Source organism: Typopeltis vanoorti, chromosome 6 (genome assembly GCF_054136105.1).
Source record: "Typopeltis vanoorti isolate ZY-2024b chromosome 6, IOZ_Tvanoo_1.0, whole genome shotgun sequence".
Classification (NCBI taxonomy): domain Eukaryota; kingdom Metazoa; phylum Arthropoda; class Arachnida; order Uropygi; family Thelyphonidae; genus Typopeltis; species Typopeltis vanoorti.
The window spans coordinates 113,026,203-113,045,599 of NC_143554.1; the positions used below are offsets into that span (position 1 = coordinate 113,026,203).

The 19,397-nt window shown below is 33.2% G+C and overlaps 1 protein-coding gene across 3 annotated transcripts in view; it reads left to right on the forward strand.

Annotated features, from left to right (window-relative positions):
- The window catches only part of LOC150105819 (homeodomain-interacting protein kinase 2-like), a 325,632-nt gene that overhangs the window by 252,298 nt on the left and 53,937 nt on the right, over positions 1–19,397 (forward strand). For all 3 annotated transcript variants that reach the window (XM_090394360.1, XM_090394362.1, XM_090394361.1), the window contains exons 19-21: positions 2,121–2,243; positions 6,018–6,178; positions 17,526–17,703. In XM_090394360.1, coding sequence (XP_090250486.1) covers positions 2,121–2,243; positions 6,018–6,178; positions 17,526–17,703 — 462 coding nt within the window. The remainder of the gene's footprint in view (positions 1–2,120; positions 2,244–6,017; positions 6,179–17,525; positions 17,704–19,397) is intronic.

The following is a 19,397-nucleotide window of genomic DNA, read 5'->3' on the forward strand; positions in this document are numbered from 1 at the left end:
TCTCAGATAGTTATCCCTTAATAATTGAATAAAATCCATTTCCTTCCTCACATATGTCCTCTCCTCCTTCCAATCAATGTTACCATAGTTGAAATCCCCCATAATAATAATCCTCCTTCCACTCATTTCATCAATTTCTTTATGCATACTATCTCCACCATCTATTCCATCACCTGGTCTATAGCAGCACCCAACTATATAATGTTTTGTTCTTCCAGTCTCAATCTCACACCAAATAGCCTCAAATGAGCTCTTTTCACTATCCTGCTATATATATTACTATATAATATTTTGTTACTATCTATCTATCTAAATATTATATAGTAGGATATTACTATCCTACTATATAATATTTTGTTCTGCCAGTCTCAGTCTCACACCAAATAGCCTCAAATGAGCTCTTTTCACTATCCTGCAATACAACTTCAATTCTCCTTGGCTGCAGTTCATCAGCTATCATCAATAACACTCCCCCCCCACCCATTTTATTCTCTCTGTCCCTCCTAAACACACTATAATCTACACATTCTATCCCACTAACTATATCATCTTCCATCAGCCATGTTCACTAATGCCAATAACTGTGGCCAGGAAGAGCCAATCAAGGCAAAAAATTCTTCCTTCTTGTTCCTAATACTCCTGGCATTAGTATACATGAAATGCAGAGGTCCCTTTGATAATGATAATAAAATAATGAATATTTTGCAACCAATGCATTCTTCAGTGCTAATAATGTCAAGTTCTTTCCTAATAACATCCTTTTTAATATGATGTGATTGATATCATCTGTTCCCTCTTCTAATCTTCCTCAGGACTGTAATATCTGTGGTCTTCAGTCTTTGATCAAGTGTTTTATTTCTAACCCAGCTCTCAGATCCATATATATTGGTTTGAACACTATCTTGTATATGGCCGGTTTAGTATTTTGACTAATTTCTCTCTTATTCCATACAAATTTATTCAATTGACTTCCTACTATACTAGCTTTGCTAATTCTGTTGCCTTTCCATATATTTCCATCATTTTAGGATGTGGTTGTTAGTCTTATGCAAATATACATTTTTGTGTGCAAATTACACATATTCTTCTTAATAGTTTATATATTGAAATATTTTCTTGTACTAATGGTACCTCTCATTCATTACACTCAAATTCTGCTCTGGAACTAACAGTCCATCACACATCTCTCATATTTTTGAAAGTACAAAAATGGTTCAAATTCTTATTCCTATTTGACTGTTCATGAATAAACATTAGTGGTATAGTGATGTTTAATTATCAGATGCAAAATTTACATTTTGCATCTGATTTGCATTTATTTATATATTAAAATGAATACAAAAACCAGTATTAAACCTTTGCTAGAACTTTATTAAATCTTAATTTTGTAATTTGGATAGATAATCAAGAATATTTTAAGTGTGCTTTGCAGAATATATAGACCATCATTTCATCTCCCCATCTACACACATAACAGAATTGCTTGGGTTACATGGATTACTTTGAAATTTGGTATTTGGAATTTTTACTAAAATGGTTTTTTTCAGCAGCAACTTATGAATGTGGAACTCGGAACCTAAAGAAATCTGATAGCAAAGGGATAGTTGCTTTTGAGATATAGTGTTGCAGCAGACTGTATAGAGTTATGTTAAAAGGTATACTAAAAAGTGAATCCTATCCTAGGTAGAGAGGAAATCCTTAAAAATGTTGACAAAAGAAAGCTGAAATACTTTGTGCATCTTTTTATATATATATATACTGTATATATATATATAACCCACACATGAAAGGTTGCAAGACCTATAGCATACAATGTTTTGTGCAGTGAGATTAATAATAATGTGTCAAGAGTGACACATTATTATTAATCTGGTAAGACTTCATGTGGCACATCTTGAGATAAGAAGTAACCTTATAGCACTATCTGATGTTTAATGAAATTATGGATGGAGTTTAAAAATTTGCCATGTAATTTCATTTCTCAATTCATTAAGACAATTAGAGTAAGAATGAAATGTCTTATTTAGAGCTTTTGGATCATTTCTATATTTCTTTAATATCAAAATAGTTTTCTGACTCTTAGTTAAAATGCTAAATTTCAGTATTTCTTTTACTTTCAGATCTAGGACATCCAAGCCATATCGAACATTTGTTGAACAAAAACAGACAATTGTTATAAGTGACACACCAAGTCCAGCAATTAGTGTCATTACAATCAGTTCTGATTCTGATGAAGAACCTGAGTAAGTATAGGTTTTAAACATATTTGCTTTGTTACAAGTTTATAATCAGTATTTTATACTAATAATAAAACGTGCCATAGCAGATCATTTGGGCAATTGTATATAAATTAATTTTAAAATAAAAGATGTAAAAGAAACTTATTTAAACTTCTATTTTTTCTTAAAAACTAGAATTTTTTACGCCTCTTTGAATCCTGGGTATATACTAGAGATATTCCCTAAATTAGTAAAGCCAAGAATAAGTTGATATCATTTTATTATTAGAGCTCATCAAAAATGCAGTAAGAAGTCTTCACACAAATTCCTGAAAGAAGTGAATGCAAAAACTGTGCATCAGTAACCAATTTTTTCATGCACATATGCTTTGAATGGTATACCACATGTATACATTTCTTTACTGGCATTGTTATTACAATAACATTGTATTTTAAGGTGCCCTGATCATCAGGAATGATGATTATTTTGTTCACACCAAGGCTCAAAACTTGTAAAACCAGTATATTATTATTTTGTGTTCAATAACAACATATTAAATAAAAGGGATAGTTAATTTGCACATTCATTCATTCTTTCATATTATTTATTGAAAAGAGTTTTACATTTATTTTTCATATCAGATTATTAGAAATAAGAGGGATATGGTATTAGCAGTTTCTTACTGCAGCAGGGTCTTCCTTTTCTAATTTACATTTTCATTTATTCATTTATTTATTTATTTTTAATATCAACCACAGGCACACATAAGAGGTTAAAAAAAAAAAAACTATAATACAAGTGATGTATGTAGACAAGTGATCATGGACAAAGAAGAATCTGTTTAAGTATTTTGTCAAGAACTAAAGATCAATAACCCTTGAAGAAAACAGTATGGGAAAGGCTGTTTCAGAGAACAGAGGTAGATAAAATGAAAAAACCAAATGAGAATTACTTCAATAAGTATGAAGCTGAACTGTATAATGGATGTTGATCAACTATTTGTGTTTTTACCTAATTAAAGGAAAGTGGAGAAAAAATGGTGGCTGTTTTAGTGGAGCAGTGGCTATGAAAATACCTATAGGAAAGGCATGGCATAAAGAGAGACTATTTGTGAAAAATTGATAGAGGAAATCTTTAAAAGAGTTTTCTATTAAGTGGATTGCCTTTTGACTAGCAGCAAACATTTGGGAATGGGGTAGGAGAAGGGCTATGGATGTGTTTGTGCCAGTCTAGAGGTATAAGTCAGATCAAGAAGTGAAATCTGATCCTGACTAAATCTGAATGTTATCAATATTAAAAGGGTTGAAAGTGAGATATTTCTTAAGAGAAATAAGACAGGATTGTTTTTGATAGCATTCATGTTTAATTGATTATTCTCACATCACTGGAGAATGTTAAAGATCACTTTATCAGACATAGGTTATGAAAGATCTTGAATTCAACACTGTCTTGTTTAGTCTTTTCTCTCTTATTCCATATAAATTTATTCCAGCATATTAGCCGTGCTTATTCTTTTGTCTATTTCCATGTTTAATTGCCATCTTCACTAAAAATTATGTCTAAATAGTGAAAATCTTTCCTTCTTTAATAGATTTTTCATTCAGAATGTAGTTGATGTTTTTGTTGTTCCTGTCTGTTTTCACAGTCCTTTTTATAGGTGATTTTCATGCCAAATTTGTTTCAGTAGTTATCAATTTAGTAAAATCTTCCTGAAAACTTGTACTGAATATATTTAAGAGTATAACCTCATTGTGTGAAGTAAAGAGCTAATATTAACATTTAATATAATGTAATATCAGGTTTAATGCCACTTCCCTCATAATGTGATCCATATAAATGATGAATAATAGTGGACATAATGTACATCCTCCTCTTACCAGATATTGCATCAGAATTTTTATGATGAGTATGGGTGTTTTCTTTTATATTTGAGCATTTAAGGTTGAACATCATCTTCATTACCTGCCTTTTCACATTTTAAGTTTTTGATACCTTTTTCCACATACTTGAGATATTGATTGCATTCCTCTTAAATATTTTCTGATGCTGTTCTATCACTTCTTGTTTCAGTTAGCAATCTTTCAAAGTAATTTCTTCAAACATCTAGAATATCTTTATCCTCAGTTTTCATGTTGCATTTATCATCTCTGATTCCTTTTACAGTACTTTTTCTTCCACTTTCCTGTACTCTCTCAGAGCAGATTCAGACCCACTTGCTAGGAATTTTTGATGTAATTTCTTCTTTTCTGTGATTTCCTTTTTAACTTCCTGAGTTGCTCATGGAATTCTGATTGTTTTGCATCTTGCAGACAATTTCAACACATGGCTCAATGGTAGACTCAAATATACAAATAATATTCAAGAAAAAATGAAAGCATTCAGAACCTGACAGTGACACTCTGAAGAAAATATGGATTGATTCAGCCTGTAAGAGGCTGAATCAATCCATATTTTCTTCAGAGTGTCACTGTCAGGTTCTGAATGCTTTCATTTTTTCTTGAATATTATTTGTATATTTGAGTCTACCATTCATCTCTGAAAGCTACTTAGCTTAGATTCTGTTTAAAAGGAATCTGAAAAAGATATTTTTTCTTTTCATACTGAAATGAAAAACTCCCTGTATATTTTTGTCTCCAGAATCATCATGAAGTGTCACTGTCAACAACATCATAATCACTAATGTTTTTCTTCTTTCTTGTTTCTTCTCATCCTGTGAATTTGTGTATACCGTTATGCTGAACATGGTATTAGTGATAACTGGTCATGTTCTGAACTGAAATCCATCAGGTACTTTGCTAGTATTAACTTTTCCCTCTTTTCTCCAAACCTTACTATATGTCTATTATTTATTTCCTATGGTGCTGTTAGTTGCTTTAGCTAATACTCAAAAATTCCTCCTCTTCTTTAGTAGAAATTTCTTTGGGACCAGAAGCAAAAAAGTGACCATATCATCACAGCTCTAGTTATATATTCTTAGATATTAATAAAACAGTATATTTTCTGAATTTTCATTTTTCATGTGGTTCTGCTTCTCCTACTATTGTTCTCATATATTGCAGTCTTTAATCAGCTTTTTATTCTAAACTTGCTCTAATCTATATGTTAAAAATTGGTTTGATTAGTGACTTATATACTGCTAGCTTGGCATTGTGATTTGTATAAATTTATTCAGCTAGCTTTCCATCCTTCCAACCTTATTTATTTTATTATCTGTTTCTATATTTTGTTTGCCTTCATTTAAATTTTTTCCTAAATAGCTAAAGTGTGTAACTTGTTAAGTTCACTGTTGGTAATGCAGTTGCTATTTTCTGATTAGAAGACTCAGTCTTTGAATATCATTAATAACACTCTCTTAAATGTTTGAAGAAATTACAAAGTAATGTATGGGCTGGAAATTTCAGTAGCTGACCAAAATTGCCTGAAGCTAATTATACAATCTGCTGGTGTATACTATAATACTTGAAACTGCAACAGTTTAAGAAATGGTTTAAGTGATAAATTTCTTGCTTAAGTTTCTTGTATGAAGAAAACTGACTGCACTCAACTGCAGTCAGTTTTCCGTATATGAACATCACTATAGCAAAACTTCCATTGTGTATATAGAAAACTAATGCAAAGTCCCAGCCAACCTTCATTGCATCACTGCTGTTCTGAAGGAAATTTGGTATAGCAAACCTTCATTATATGTTATTTTGTTTACTTCAAATTCAGCAGTTAACTATAAAGAATTGACTATGATCCATTTGATATAATATTTGCCTCGATGTTTTATTTCATATAATTTACATAATTTTACAGGTCTAAACATAAGGGTCATGAGGCATGCAAAGAAATGAAATCCTCTAAATCTGCTGCTGCTGTTAATAGTGTGTTTACAACCTCTGTTGCATCTACCACTTTATCATCCTTACCAACTCTTCAGGATGTACACAGTAGTCTTTATTTAACTCCAAAGAAAGGTAATTTGTTTTTTTTTTTTGCTAATAGGGTTGAAAAATAAAAAAAAATGCAATGATTAAATTTTGTCTTTAAAATGTTTACTGTTAATTAGACATCTGATATATCATGAAAGGATAATTTGCAAAATTATCATCATCATCATCAAATTCCTGATATATATGTTATGGTTAAAGTGATAAATCCGGTTATTAATAATTACCGGTTAAAGTGAACAATTAGAAATAATCTGCAAACTTGCTACCCTTATCTGTTCTACAAAAGATCAGCTCCCTCCTCTCTTGGTGCCTGGAGTTTATAAAGTACCCTGTTCCTGTAAACTGACGTACTTTGGACAGACAGGCAGATCAGCAACCATCTGCCTGGAAGAACACAAGTCATACATCTGCAACCATGACTATGGTCAGTCAGGCCTGGCTGACCATGTCTTGGATACAACCCAAAGGATCTCATGGGAAAAAAACCACCATGTTTCACCACAGCAAATTCAAAAAAGAGACACTATTCTTAGAATCAGCAGCAGCTCTCAAAAATCAACCAAATCTTAATAAATATGGTTGCATTAAGCTTCCTGCGATTTGGGAAACACTTATCACCAGAGGTCCCACCTTACATTCCAGGCCACCTACAACTGCCCTTAGAGGATGCCCCACCTAGATAGGACTTCAGTGTCACCAACATGGTTGGTCTTAGTATTGTGGTATTTGTGTATATGTTACATTAGTTTTTTTGTAATCCATGAAGATGTCTCAGTGACTGAGACGAAATATAGGAAGTATTAAATTCTGTTTTAATCCTTTCTGAGTGCTGTATACAATCCATTAAGCCTCCAACATGACGTACAGTATATCCATGTAATACACTTGTTATAAAAGTGAGCAATTGTATGGGAATATGAGTAAATTAAAATTATTATGGCTTTTATTATTATTATTATGTGACACCTCCAGGGAGTCCAAGGGCTCATCGAGGGAGGACACCTACTCTACAAATCTCTGTCTCCACCAATCGACAAACCAATGAACTGCAACTACACCAACGCCATCTACTGCCAACTACCACCACTAGTATTTTCACAGACAATCACAAACATCCATGTCCGTGGCGGGATTCAAACCTGCCACCTTTTTTGGCTGGAGAACGGATGCGCTAACCACTCAGCCAACCAGGCCTGTTATTTTTTTGCCTATTACAGCCATGATCTCATTATTTTTGTGCTCATTACAACAAAGTTTGACTATATATCAAAAGTGACACAATCTGTATGTCTATCCTACCATGTAATAAAATTTCAAATTTCAGTTTTCATGAACTTTATGATTATGAGTGCTTCTCTCTGGAGTACATTAATTGCCCAAGCTGTTACAATCTGACTCCTGAAAGAGCTCATCAAATGATTCCACTAAATGAGAACCCAATTGTCAAAATAATCATGGCAAGAATAACACAAAGAAAAACCTCCATATGTCCTCCACAGAAAAATTTGTAACCACTGACTTTAAAATTTACATAATAACTGACCATGACATATGGTGTATTAACCTCCCAAACGGCTAGGACATCTATAGACGTCCAGCTAAATCTGGATATGATTCAGCCCACCTGTTTAAAGAACCAGGATAAGAAGTGCAATTTGACCGTCCTGTCCATTAGAAGGTGTGATAAATCCTCACGCTGAAGTGAAAACGGGTGATCGGATTATCTCATGTTCGTAGCTACCTCTCAGTTGCCTATAACAAGAAATGCACATCCTTGTTCTATGCTGGGTAACTGGATTTTAGTTATATAGGATAGACTAAAAATAGAGAAATTATTTATATTTTTGTTTTCTCTTTTTATTGTACAATACAATTTTGATTTCTGGACAAAATAAAGGTCTTGCATAATTTCTTCACTTAAATATTGCCTTACCTTGGAGAACCAATTTCATTTAATTTTTTGCGCTAATTTTTTTCTAATCGCTTTCTAGACAAAACATTTTGCTTTGTTCTCGAAGAAATTAATTCACGATAATTATTTGAAATATTCTTTTAAAAAAAGAAAAGAAAACCAGCTGCAAACGTTCCAGATTATAATATTTTTATTTTTGTTCAGAACCATCGAAATTGAATAATACTTCACAGATTTCCTTTAGGACATGCTGGAGCAACTTTGCTTTATAGAGAATAACATGAAATTCTTTAATCATATCATTAAATTTTTTCTTTATATTATATAGTAATCTACTGTTCTTTGTACTTTCATTTTCTTGGTTTCCCTGTATAATCGGTCTTTATAAAATGAAATAAACGGTTATTTAAATTGATATGTATATATTTTCTGCTAGTTTATATATTTTTCGCCAATTTTAATATAAGTGATACTTTTGCGTATATTCTCTAATACAAAATATGTATATGTGCATGCATCAAATGTGAAATTTCATATTTTCACAATAGAAATGAACTTTATTTCGACTTTGATAGCATCACCCCCCCTCCCCCCCCCCTCTCTCTCATTGCAACATTACCAGACACCAGAAAGCTGTAATGAAACATAGGTACAGTTTTTATTTCATTCGTGATTTTTCCATACTAATTGTTCCACATAACGTTTATTTTTTTCGACACAGAAACTAAGTTTTGATTATTATAAATTTGCAAATTATAAATAAGAAAATATACATATTATTTCCCTATTATTGTAAATCAAAAAGTTATGTGACGTTGGCTAATAGGGGAAATTAATATTTAAAAACACTGTCATCCTGCAAATGCAATATCAGAATATGCTTCGAATGTCTGCTAATCAATCAGAAAGATGGAAAAACAGAACAAGGAATTTCTGCCTGTAAAATATTCAGTTATTGCACGAGGTACTTTAGTGTGCTGCCCTCTGGGCATGTTCTTTTGATCTGGTTCCCGGTGGGGGGAGGGGGGGAGTTAGTAATCTCCATTAGTCTATATCTTGTTACTGGGGAGAAAGTATACCCAATATACAATTCATTTGTGAGATGGCAAGCAAGAGCAGCAGCAGCAGCAATAGCAGTAATTTTTTTTCAAGATAATTATCAAATAATTTAGAATTTTTCGATAATAAAAATGAAACTGATCACTATAAATAAAGAAATGTCAGTTTTACTGTGTTAGGATATCTGAACAACAGAAAACGAAACAAGACATTCTTGCTTGAGGCAATTTAGTGCGACTTCTCGGAAACTTTCTGTCTTGTGTTTCTCAAAAGAGTAATCTATGACTTTTAGCTTTTGCTCTAGGTAAGAGGATCATTGTCCAGCATTTCTAAGACGTATTTCAGAAATAGCAATCAGCAGAAATAGAAGTAGTAATATTTAGATTTTTTTTAAAAAAAAGAAACAGAAATAACACAATTGAAATTTCTTTGTGTGATATACAGTTTTACATGTTGAAAATACAGCATAGTATTTCTAAATCTTAGAATAATTTCAGCAGACCGCTGATTTCAGATTCAAAGAAAGAGTACAGAATTAGAAGCTTCGATATACAACAATATTATTACTTTATTTCTTTTGTCAAAACGGTAAACTGAAATAAGAGATTTTGTTTTGAATACCGTCTGAAAGCTTTTAAAGCTGTAGAAATTTAAAGTAGTTATGCAACTCAGTTCCAGGACAGGGGGGGGGGGGGGGTGCAGTTAAAAATCCTAAAAATGAGCATTAATTTTTAATCATTCCATACAGGATATCCTTCCTATTATATTTTCAACATATCTACAGTGGTTAAGCATTGGATATTATAGTAATGTGCATCCTACAAAAAAAAAACCTCTGTTGCAATTTTTAGCAAAAGAAGGCGGCGAAGAGTCTCTGATAAAATACCATTAGGTATAAATTTTTGATACTAAAAAAGACACAATATCAGAAACCGAGTAATGCAGTTTATAATCATTTGCTGTTCATTAAAAAAAAAAAAAAAAAAAAAAAAAAATCGTTCCTGAAATTGAAATATGACAATCCATATAAAGTTATTTTGCAAAGAAAGAAAGCAAAATGTCATATTTATTTCACCAAATGTTATTTAAAAATATAAATATTTGACCAAATATTTGAAAATTCACAAAAATGAATCTATATTGTCAGTAAAGTGGAGGAAATTAACTATTACTCAAGTATATTCATTGCAAAGGCTGATCTGTGGTCATTTCAGGATTGATTATTTATTTTGGCAGATGTGAAACTTCTATTTTTGGAAAGAGAGACAATAAATAAATTGTTCAGCAAAAAAAAACAAAAAAAAACTATCAAATATCCAAGGTACAGTGAAGAAAATTCGAAGTAACAGAGTACATGTAAAGACAAGTGACACAAAAGTCACTCGACCACAGTTAATCCGCTAATGGCTCTCAAATTGCCATTAAGGATTAACAGCGGAGGAGGATAAATACTTGATAAAAGATAGAATGCCAATGAAGTTTTGATCCATGAAAAAGTCTGGGGTAGTCTTGCTATTTCATCCACCTTGGCCGGTAGGAGGGTTAAACATTTTTGCAGAGTAGGAAATGGACACTGGCAATCCATTCTTTCTAAAAGCAGTTGACAAACACAAGTAAAACAAAGTGAGCTCTCAATATCTTTGGAAATCGGATGAGTTTACAAGCCAAAGGAATAAGGAAATTCTGCTGAACTGTTGTGGATTCCATCAAAATATTGATATCAAGATCCTAATGCAGAAACATAAACCTGTCTCTTTTTACTTGCGATATATATGAAACCCAGTGAAGAACCTGCTTTAAAAGCATTTCACTAATATTTGTAAAGACAGATCTGGAGATGGAGCTCCTCACAGAGTTGCAACAAGAATACCAACTCCTCCTTGGGAGTTGCTGTCCTTGTCCATAGCAGTTTATACCAGTACCCCCTTTTCAGCACATTGAACTGAAAGTTATATCCTGAGACTGACCGTGATAATCTTATATTGCAGTTGCCTCCACACTATTCTTCTTATGGATTTGTTGAGTGTTTGCTTAACAATAATAAGTTCTCTCTTCTTAACGAGGGACATAATGCCTTCTTTCATATGTTTATCTGCTTCTGTTCTGTAATAAATCTTACTTACATTATGCTCTCTTGCCATTCTTCCATTGCTTATGTGAGATGTCAGAGAGAACATATTTAGAAGTGATCACGCTCTCCTTCATGGACACCCAGGTGGAAAATTGACCCGGATGACTGGAATATATTTTCACATCTTTCAATCCTGAGACATCCAAACACCTATTAATGACAAGGTAATGCATGTAAGACTATTATCCAAGCAGCAATAACTGCAAGAAGCCAAAAAAAAAAAGATCAAGACTGATATATAGGATATATTTTGGAGATAACTTACCATATCAGTTCTCATAGCTTTTTAAACTTGTTTGTGCCAAAGCACTTTAAAAAAGCATGTGTAAAAAATTAAACCTTACACTTTGCAACATTTATGGCAACCTCATTTCATGCATATTCACTTAGTCTATCCAAAGCCATAACATCTGCTCTATTCCTTATAGTTCTTTTGAACTTTGCATAAGTTATAAACAACTGAATATCTCCATATATCACTGACATATGGAGATATATACTGTGTGTCAAGGATCTGTTTTAATATACAAGCAATGATACTAAAACAAAACCTTGACGCATGCCACTAGTGACTTTCCTCTTCCACAATATTGTTCTCCTGTACACATGCTTATACTTACCAAATAGTCAAACCTATAATCCAACACCATCCATTCCAGTTTAACTGTCAACTTAATCATTCTTTCTGGCTACATACCAAAAGCACTCCTTAGTTTTCTTTTGTTTTTTTTTCATTAGCTAACTTTGCTCATACTGCACTTTTCTTACCCTTACCAACTGAGTCAGTCACCTTCCTTGCCTGTTCTTTGTACCCCTCATGCAACTGATTATTGCCACTCATCTTATGCTGCCTTCAGAATGCCTTCTTCTTCTAGACATTATGCTTAATCTTTTCATTCATCCATTCCACACCATCTTATTTAACCTTATAATAAGTTTAGTTTAATCCTTTATCCAAGTGTAGGCAAATAAAGTTTGCCTACACTTTCCTTTGCCTCAGTCCTGAAAATATCTTCAGGACTGAGGCTAGGTGGTACATCTGTTGGCAACTCATAGCAAAGGTGGACCAAGATCTCATCACTCCTTGTCTTAGTATCTCCCATAATGCAAAGCACATCTCCTTGCGGACATGTATAATGCTAATCCTGAAGATATTTTCAGGTGCAAATTTTGTTTGCCTGGATAAAGGATTAAACTAAACTTATTATAGTCTAACTAAGTGCAAAATAAACTTCCAACATCTTTCTCTAAATCCAGAGTATTTTAATAATAAGGTGGTACACCCTTTGGCATCTCGTATAGGTAAATATGACCTCTCTATTGCTTCTGCCTTAGTATCACCAATTCTGGGTCTGCTTCCCACTGATGAGACCTCAATAAAGGTCGAAACCGGTCTGGGTAGTGGCCCTTCCCTTAATGCATAGCATTATACATGTCCGCAAGGAGATGTGCTTTGCATTTTGGGAGATACTAAGACAAGGAGCGATGAGAGTTTGGTCCACCTTTGCTATGAGTTGCCAACAGATGTACCACCTTACCTCAGTCCTGAAGATATTTTCATGTGCAAACTTTGTTTGCCTACACTTGGATAAAGGATTAAACTAAACTTATTATAGTCTAACCAAGTGCAAAATAAACTTCCAACATTATTTAACCTTCTGACATTTAGACATTGTTTTTGCAAGATGGTTCCAATTCCTGATTCTGTGATACAGCTGCAAGCTATCTCCCAAGCTTTTCATAATTATTGGCATTGTAGATCCACATATAACCTTTCCTCATATAGCTAGCAATCCTCCAGGTAGCATAATTTCTCTTATAATGTGTCTGTAATATACAAATTTGTTCATACATGATAGATAAACAGGGGAATAAAATCATCAAAGCATGAAATCACAAGGTAATCATGCTTTGAGCTATTGAGTTACACCAGGTGAATGCAAAACCATCACCCAGCTGAACATAGTGACGTGCAGAGGAATATGAAATGCTCTCACACATCTCATCTTTTTCTCTTACTCCCAGTATATCCATGTGTGTTGTCCCAAGTATGTATATTACTCTTCTTCCAAGTTGGGGTACTTTTCTTGATAAGTGTTAATACAGTCCCAAACACAAGCAAATTTCCTGGTTATAAGAATCCAAGTAGTGAACAAAAAAAAAGAAAGCCTTAAGAACTTAAATAATGTTTTGAAAGAAATAAGAAAACGTGAATTTCTTATTGATTTTTTTTTTCATATTTGCACCTAATTGCTCATACATTTCATTGTCATTGACAGGTCTATAGCTATATTCCATCCACCACCTCTATCAACCTTTCTCACACTGTCTCCCTTAACTCCCCCCACCCCCCAGTTTTGCTATATTGCATTCCTGCTCTCTTTCTCTTAGCTCATGCTACTCACTTCTCCATTCATAAACTCCTTTAATCCCTCCTTCTTTACTTATTCTTCTGTTTTTTCATATCGCTTTTTTGCTTGTTCAAATCCATTATCTGCAGTCATTACTCTTCCTTTCAGCAGCATCCTATCCTGATGACTCACACCAAAATCATTTAAGTGCAAGCCATTGCTCTTATACGGTTCCATTCATCTCTCAAACTCATCTCACATATTCATAAACTGTACTCTATCTTCACACATTTTTGCTAACATGCTATTTGCAATCTTTGCTCTCTGCTTCGACTCTCCACTGTCATACCTGTACAACAACACACTGACCACCTTTCCTACCACACTGTTATCTTTTGTTTTTCTCAACAGCCACCTGATATTCATTCTTACATTCTCCTTGTTTCCAACCAAGTCATTTATTTTTTCCTACTACCACTACCAACTCTTTTGCTTGCTTACTCTTCATATCCAATGTCTCAGTCACTCTACTCCTTTTGTGTCATTTGATACCACTTTGATGTGGCCATCATTCATTCTAGTGTTCTTCACTCTTCCATATGTATCTATAATTCCTTTAATTTCACTCTGCTTACATTTCATCTTCCGACTCTGCTTTCAGATCTTACATCACTTTTTTGCTATTATTCATTCCCACTATCTTATCAGTCACACTCATTTCTTCACCATTGGTTTTGCACACCTTCTTAATAGTTTTACACTCTTTCTCGCCATCCATTATGCTTATGCCATGTTCCTTCTGATTCAACCAAGCCTCGTGGTTCATCAGCATGTAGCACTTCCTGCATAGCCATACTCACTCATCTCTCTTATTCAACCTCTCCACATAAAACATCCACAACATCTTTTCATGCATATGACTCATGACACCATATGACACATGATGACACCATCATGTACCATCCATGCCATTCACTTTGTTTCACACTGACCTACACAATGGTCTTCCTCTTTCTACCATTTTGTCCCAGAGCATTGAACAAGAAATAGAGAATTTAAAATAATACATGGTCAAAAAATAAATGTAACCAAATACCACATGCTAATCAAAACTATCACACAGCATCACTCAATCTAAACCTGCACAATATCATCACACAATAAATATAAAATTAATTTATCTTGCTGAATCCCTTACAGTTATGATCGCCTTGCATTCACTACCTGGTGGCAGTATATCCTATCACCAGTTTCATTATACACGTTATGTGTCTGTCATTTACTCCATTACTGATGGTAAAGCCAACACCATTTTTGATTAGTTATCAACTCTTAAATAAACCTACTGCTGGCTTTCCAGGTCTGTCACAAAACAGAAATATCCTATGTACAAAACTGCATTATCTGATTCCATTTTTAAATTTGCCCACATCATTCAAAATTGCCCCCTCCCCCATTCCAGAAATTTGTATTATAATGCTTAATGTTAATTATCTAACATTTTTGCTTTTTGTGAATAAATTTGTTATTATTTTTGAAAGAATGATAATGTCGCTTGTTTTGGTTTTCTCTGTTTTGGTAACCCCACTTTTCTTAATTCTATGTTTGTAATTTCAGCTTAACTTTTGACTCATCTTATGTTTTAAAGGTGTCTGCTTTCATTCTGTTGAAATTGTTCTAGTAGCTGACTTTTTTTTTTTTTGCTGTGCACTATGAAAAATATTGGGGAAAATAGGGGTTTAACCTGACAGTGTCCTGCGCAATATGATTCTTAATTATGTTGTATCAATGAAGTGACAGATTGTCAGCTTATTTAGTAGCCAGATGGATACATACTAATGTGACACGCATACACACGTGAAGGTGAAGATGTAATATGGAATCATAAGCTCTAATTAGTTCTCCATATTCTTCACAGGATACATGGTCTCATTCTGGTTATCTAGCTTTGATATCCATATTCTTATAGTGCTTCATGGGATAAACAACATCAAGAGAAGAAAAAATATAATTAATTTTGGCTGTGCTATGTTGATGTGTTTGCTATCTGGCCTCATGGCTTAGACACATTGGATACAGTGCATCTTAACAAACATCCTAAAATAAATGCACTATAGAAAAAGAAAGTAACAATTGTCTCCCCTTTCTAGACACACACACACACTAATGACATGACTACCAAATGTCACTATTCTTTTCCATTTATAGAAAACATACAGGAAGTTATTTATGTAAGCAATCATGCCATCCCAACAGTATGGTTCTCTCAAAACACTTACACACCTAGCATGGGCTGTTTCTTCAAATGACACTGCCCTTGAAACTGAGCTTACCTTTGCAACACTATTTTTAGCCAATGGCTACAACCCCTTTAAAGTAGATAAAATACTGTATGCACTACCATTCCACCTGCAACCAACATACAAGACTACAGCAAAACCATTCCCATCCCTATAATTTGTTACATCAGAGATGATAGCTAAAGTTCTCTGAAAATATGATCTTGATGCTACTTTCAAACCATTCGTTCAGCTATCTACCTTCATCCATTCTTTTAAAGATCCACTTCATTCTCTTGCTCATCTTGTAGTGTATAAAGTTCCTTTTGTTTTAACATCTGTCTTGAAGAACATAAAAATTCCATCTGTGATCATTTGTATGGCAAATTTGGACTGGCAGATCATACTTCACATAGCATTAAATGGAAGCAAATATCACTATTTCATAGAAATTACTATAGGTCTGAAAGGCTGTTTTTAGAATCAACATTGGCTATGGAGCATTAGTTACTAATAGGAATGCAAGAAGTATGGCTGTGTTAATTTGCCAAGGATATGAAAGCCAGTCATTCTGAAACCAAATAGCCTGGCTTTTCCAAATTGGCTTTATGGTTATCTGGCCCATAGAGGATACTGTGTTTAGGACATTAGTTTGTTTTCAGTTACATCTTGAATTGTTTCTATAATGATCTAGTTGAGTTCTGTGTATTCTTTACACAGTTGTGATTTGTGCTCTGAAGATGCTAGGTTAAAAGCCAGTGAAATATTAGTAAGTTCAATAAATTATTTTTTATTTTCCTGATGTTGTTTATACTGTGAAGCTCTATTTATGAATAACCAACACACTCTAAGCCTTCCTATATGTTTGATAGTCATATACAGTGGAACCTCGGTTGTTGAATGACTCTGAATCGCAAACAAATCAGTTCCCAAACATATTTTCTGAACAAAAAATGCACCAGTTTTTGAACAGAATCTCGGTTTTTGAACAGGCAAACTGGCAATCATGTACTCCACGGACTGAGATGTAAGATGGGAGGGCGTCAGTTACCCGGCAACCTCTGCTCGGTGCAAACACCTGCTTGAATTTGCAGTGTGTTTTCTTGATTTTCTTTGTGTTTTGTTGTTTTTTCATAAATTACAACTCTCCTCCATATAGTTAAAGTGAAGTTAAATTTTCGTCTATTTTATCTATTTATTGTGTGTATTCTTTTTGTGTAAGATTTTATGCATTTTCATTGTTTTTGTATACGATTTTATGCATGAAGTACTGTTATAAAGGTTTAAATAAGCAGTCATCTGGGGTTTGGGAACAGATTAATCCATTTTACATTAATTCTTATGGGAAAAACGGTTTCAGTTTTCAAACAAATTGGTTCCCGAACAGCCTTTATGAACGAATCATGTTCATCAACTGAGGTTCCACTGTATCACTTTTTTTTTAAATTCAGTACATTTGATTAAACATTTTCTAGCAGCCTTAATTTTTGGTATATATGTCTAATCTGATCAGAATTATTAAAATATATTAGGTCAGTGATAGCATTATTTTATTTGAGTATAAAGATTAAGGACATTTTTTTTTTCAGTGCTCTGATTTTAATCTTTTTGGATGTGTTCATTTTGCTAATATTTCTAGGTAACGGTGTCTCATTATCAGCATACCAAAGTCAGAAGAATGTCAGTTGCATAACACTTCTAGATTCTGATTCTGAAAGCTTTTACAGTCCTGAAAAAGTAGTCCCTAATTTCAGTGCAGAGACTCTGATTAAAAATATTAAACCTGAACCACAGAAGGATTTACATTTTATAAATAGGTATTGTGTATTTTCAGATATGCTTTATTTTTCAAATTTACTAGATGAGATCTTTCAATTTTAACTCTTTGGACTACTCAGTTTGGCATACGTTATTTTTTTTGTTGTGTTAACTTTTAGCATCCAAGAATTAATAGTTGTAAATTATGCCTAATATTTTGCCATTCAATTATTAATAATATTATACAAATGAGAAGTATGGTGTTCTTTATTTTTGCAATATTACATGCCTTGATCCTGTTATTGTATTAATTACAGACATCAGTATATAACACATTTTTGTTCATTTTTTTAAAAAACATAACATTAATGTACAGTGTCTCCACACCAATGCAGAATTATATAGGAAAAATAAACTAACAGCCACTAATAGTGCAGTAAAAAATAAATGTAAATTAACATCATGTGGGCCTTTGCTTGAATATCTAAATATTCTTGTTGGGTATAGGGATACACGTACAAATGAATTAAAATAATTATATTCCTGTGTATATTCATATTTTACCTTAGCATAAGTGAACAAACAATGTGTGAAATTACTTCATTGTTTAGCTTGTACCCCATAATGCATAGCCTTTCATTCTGCAGTTATGATGATGAGGGTGGTCACTTTTGAGACTGATTTGGATCTTTATTGATGTTTCATCATTGGGAGCATGACTTGTGGAAATACTGAGAACTCTTTCAATGTCTACTAATTTTTCTCATGTACAAATAGCAAAACGGTATAATAATACAGTGATATAATTAGTATATGCTGAATTTCAGATTGTTATAAGAAGGGCCAAAGTTTTTGAAGAAAATAATTTTGCTTGTTTTTTATTTTAATAATTGAATGTAATTAATTATTAACAGTATTTATTTTTAGCATGAACCTGAAAAAGGATCCTAATTTTTATGGTTTCGCATACTAACTAGAGAAAAGATATCACTGGTTATAGCCGTAATGAAAGAAAAACTGACCTTAAGTTCATGTCTTTAGTCATTTTTTAGCAGTTTTTGACAGTTAACATAGAAGCCAAAGAAGTTTTTTTTTTTATGTGACTGTCATCCACAAAAAGTTGTAAACCTATACTACATTAGTACCATGGGTAGGCTAAGGATTTTTTTTCTGTTGTGCCTATTTTTTCTATCACGTGCTCGTAACTCATGTATAGGTTCATTGTTCCAGTTTCATATGAAATGGAGGAATTTTACATAGCACTGGGTTTTGTGTAATGAGATTCTACATTCAATATGAAAAGAAAGGAAGATTTATCCACTTATATACAGGAACAGCAGAGAGTAGTTTCTTCACGAGCACCTTCATATAGGTTTCACGTGGTTTTCCTGAGTGGCGGGATTGGAGTTAATCTCCGTCGTCACAACAAGGGAACAAAAAGTGATCGGGATTTCGATTCCGTATTTCCTGTGGTAAGAAATGAGGAATGCCATTTAGCTAAAGGAAAGAAGGTCTTATCTATGTGTTTCATCATCCAGTGACAACTACGAAAAAAGGAAATCTGTAAAGAAATCGGTGTCCACGTGATGAGTTTCACAGCCATTGTATAGATGATTCAAAGTGTCCTTAATTCAAGAACAAAAAGTTAAGATTGATTAAGCACAGTTTAATGCCAAAAGAACTTAGGAGTAACAGATTATAAGAGAGATCATACCAGGATAGAATAATCGGAAAAAGGTAGAGGCCAATATAG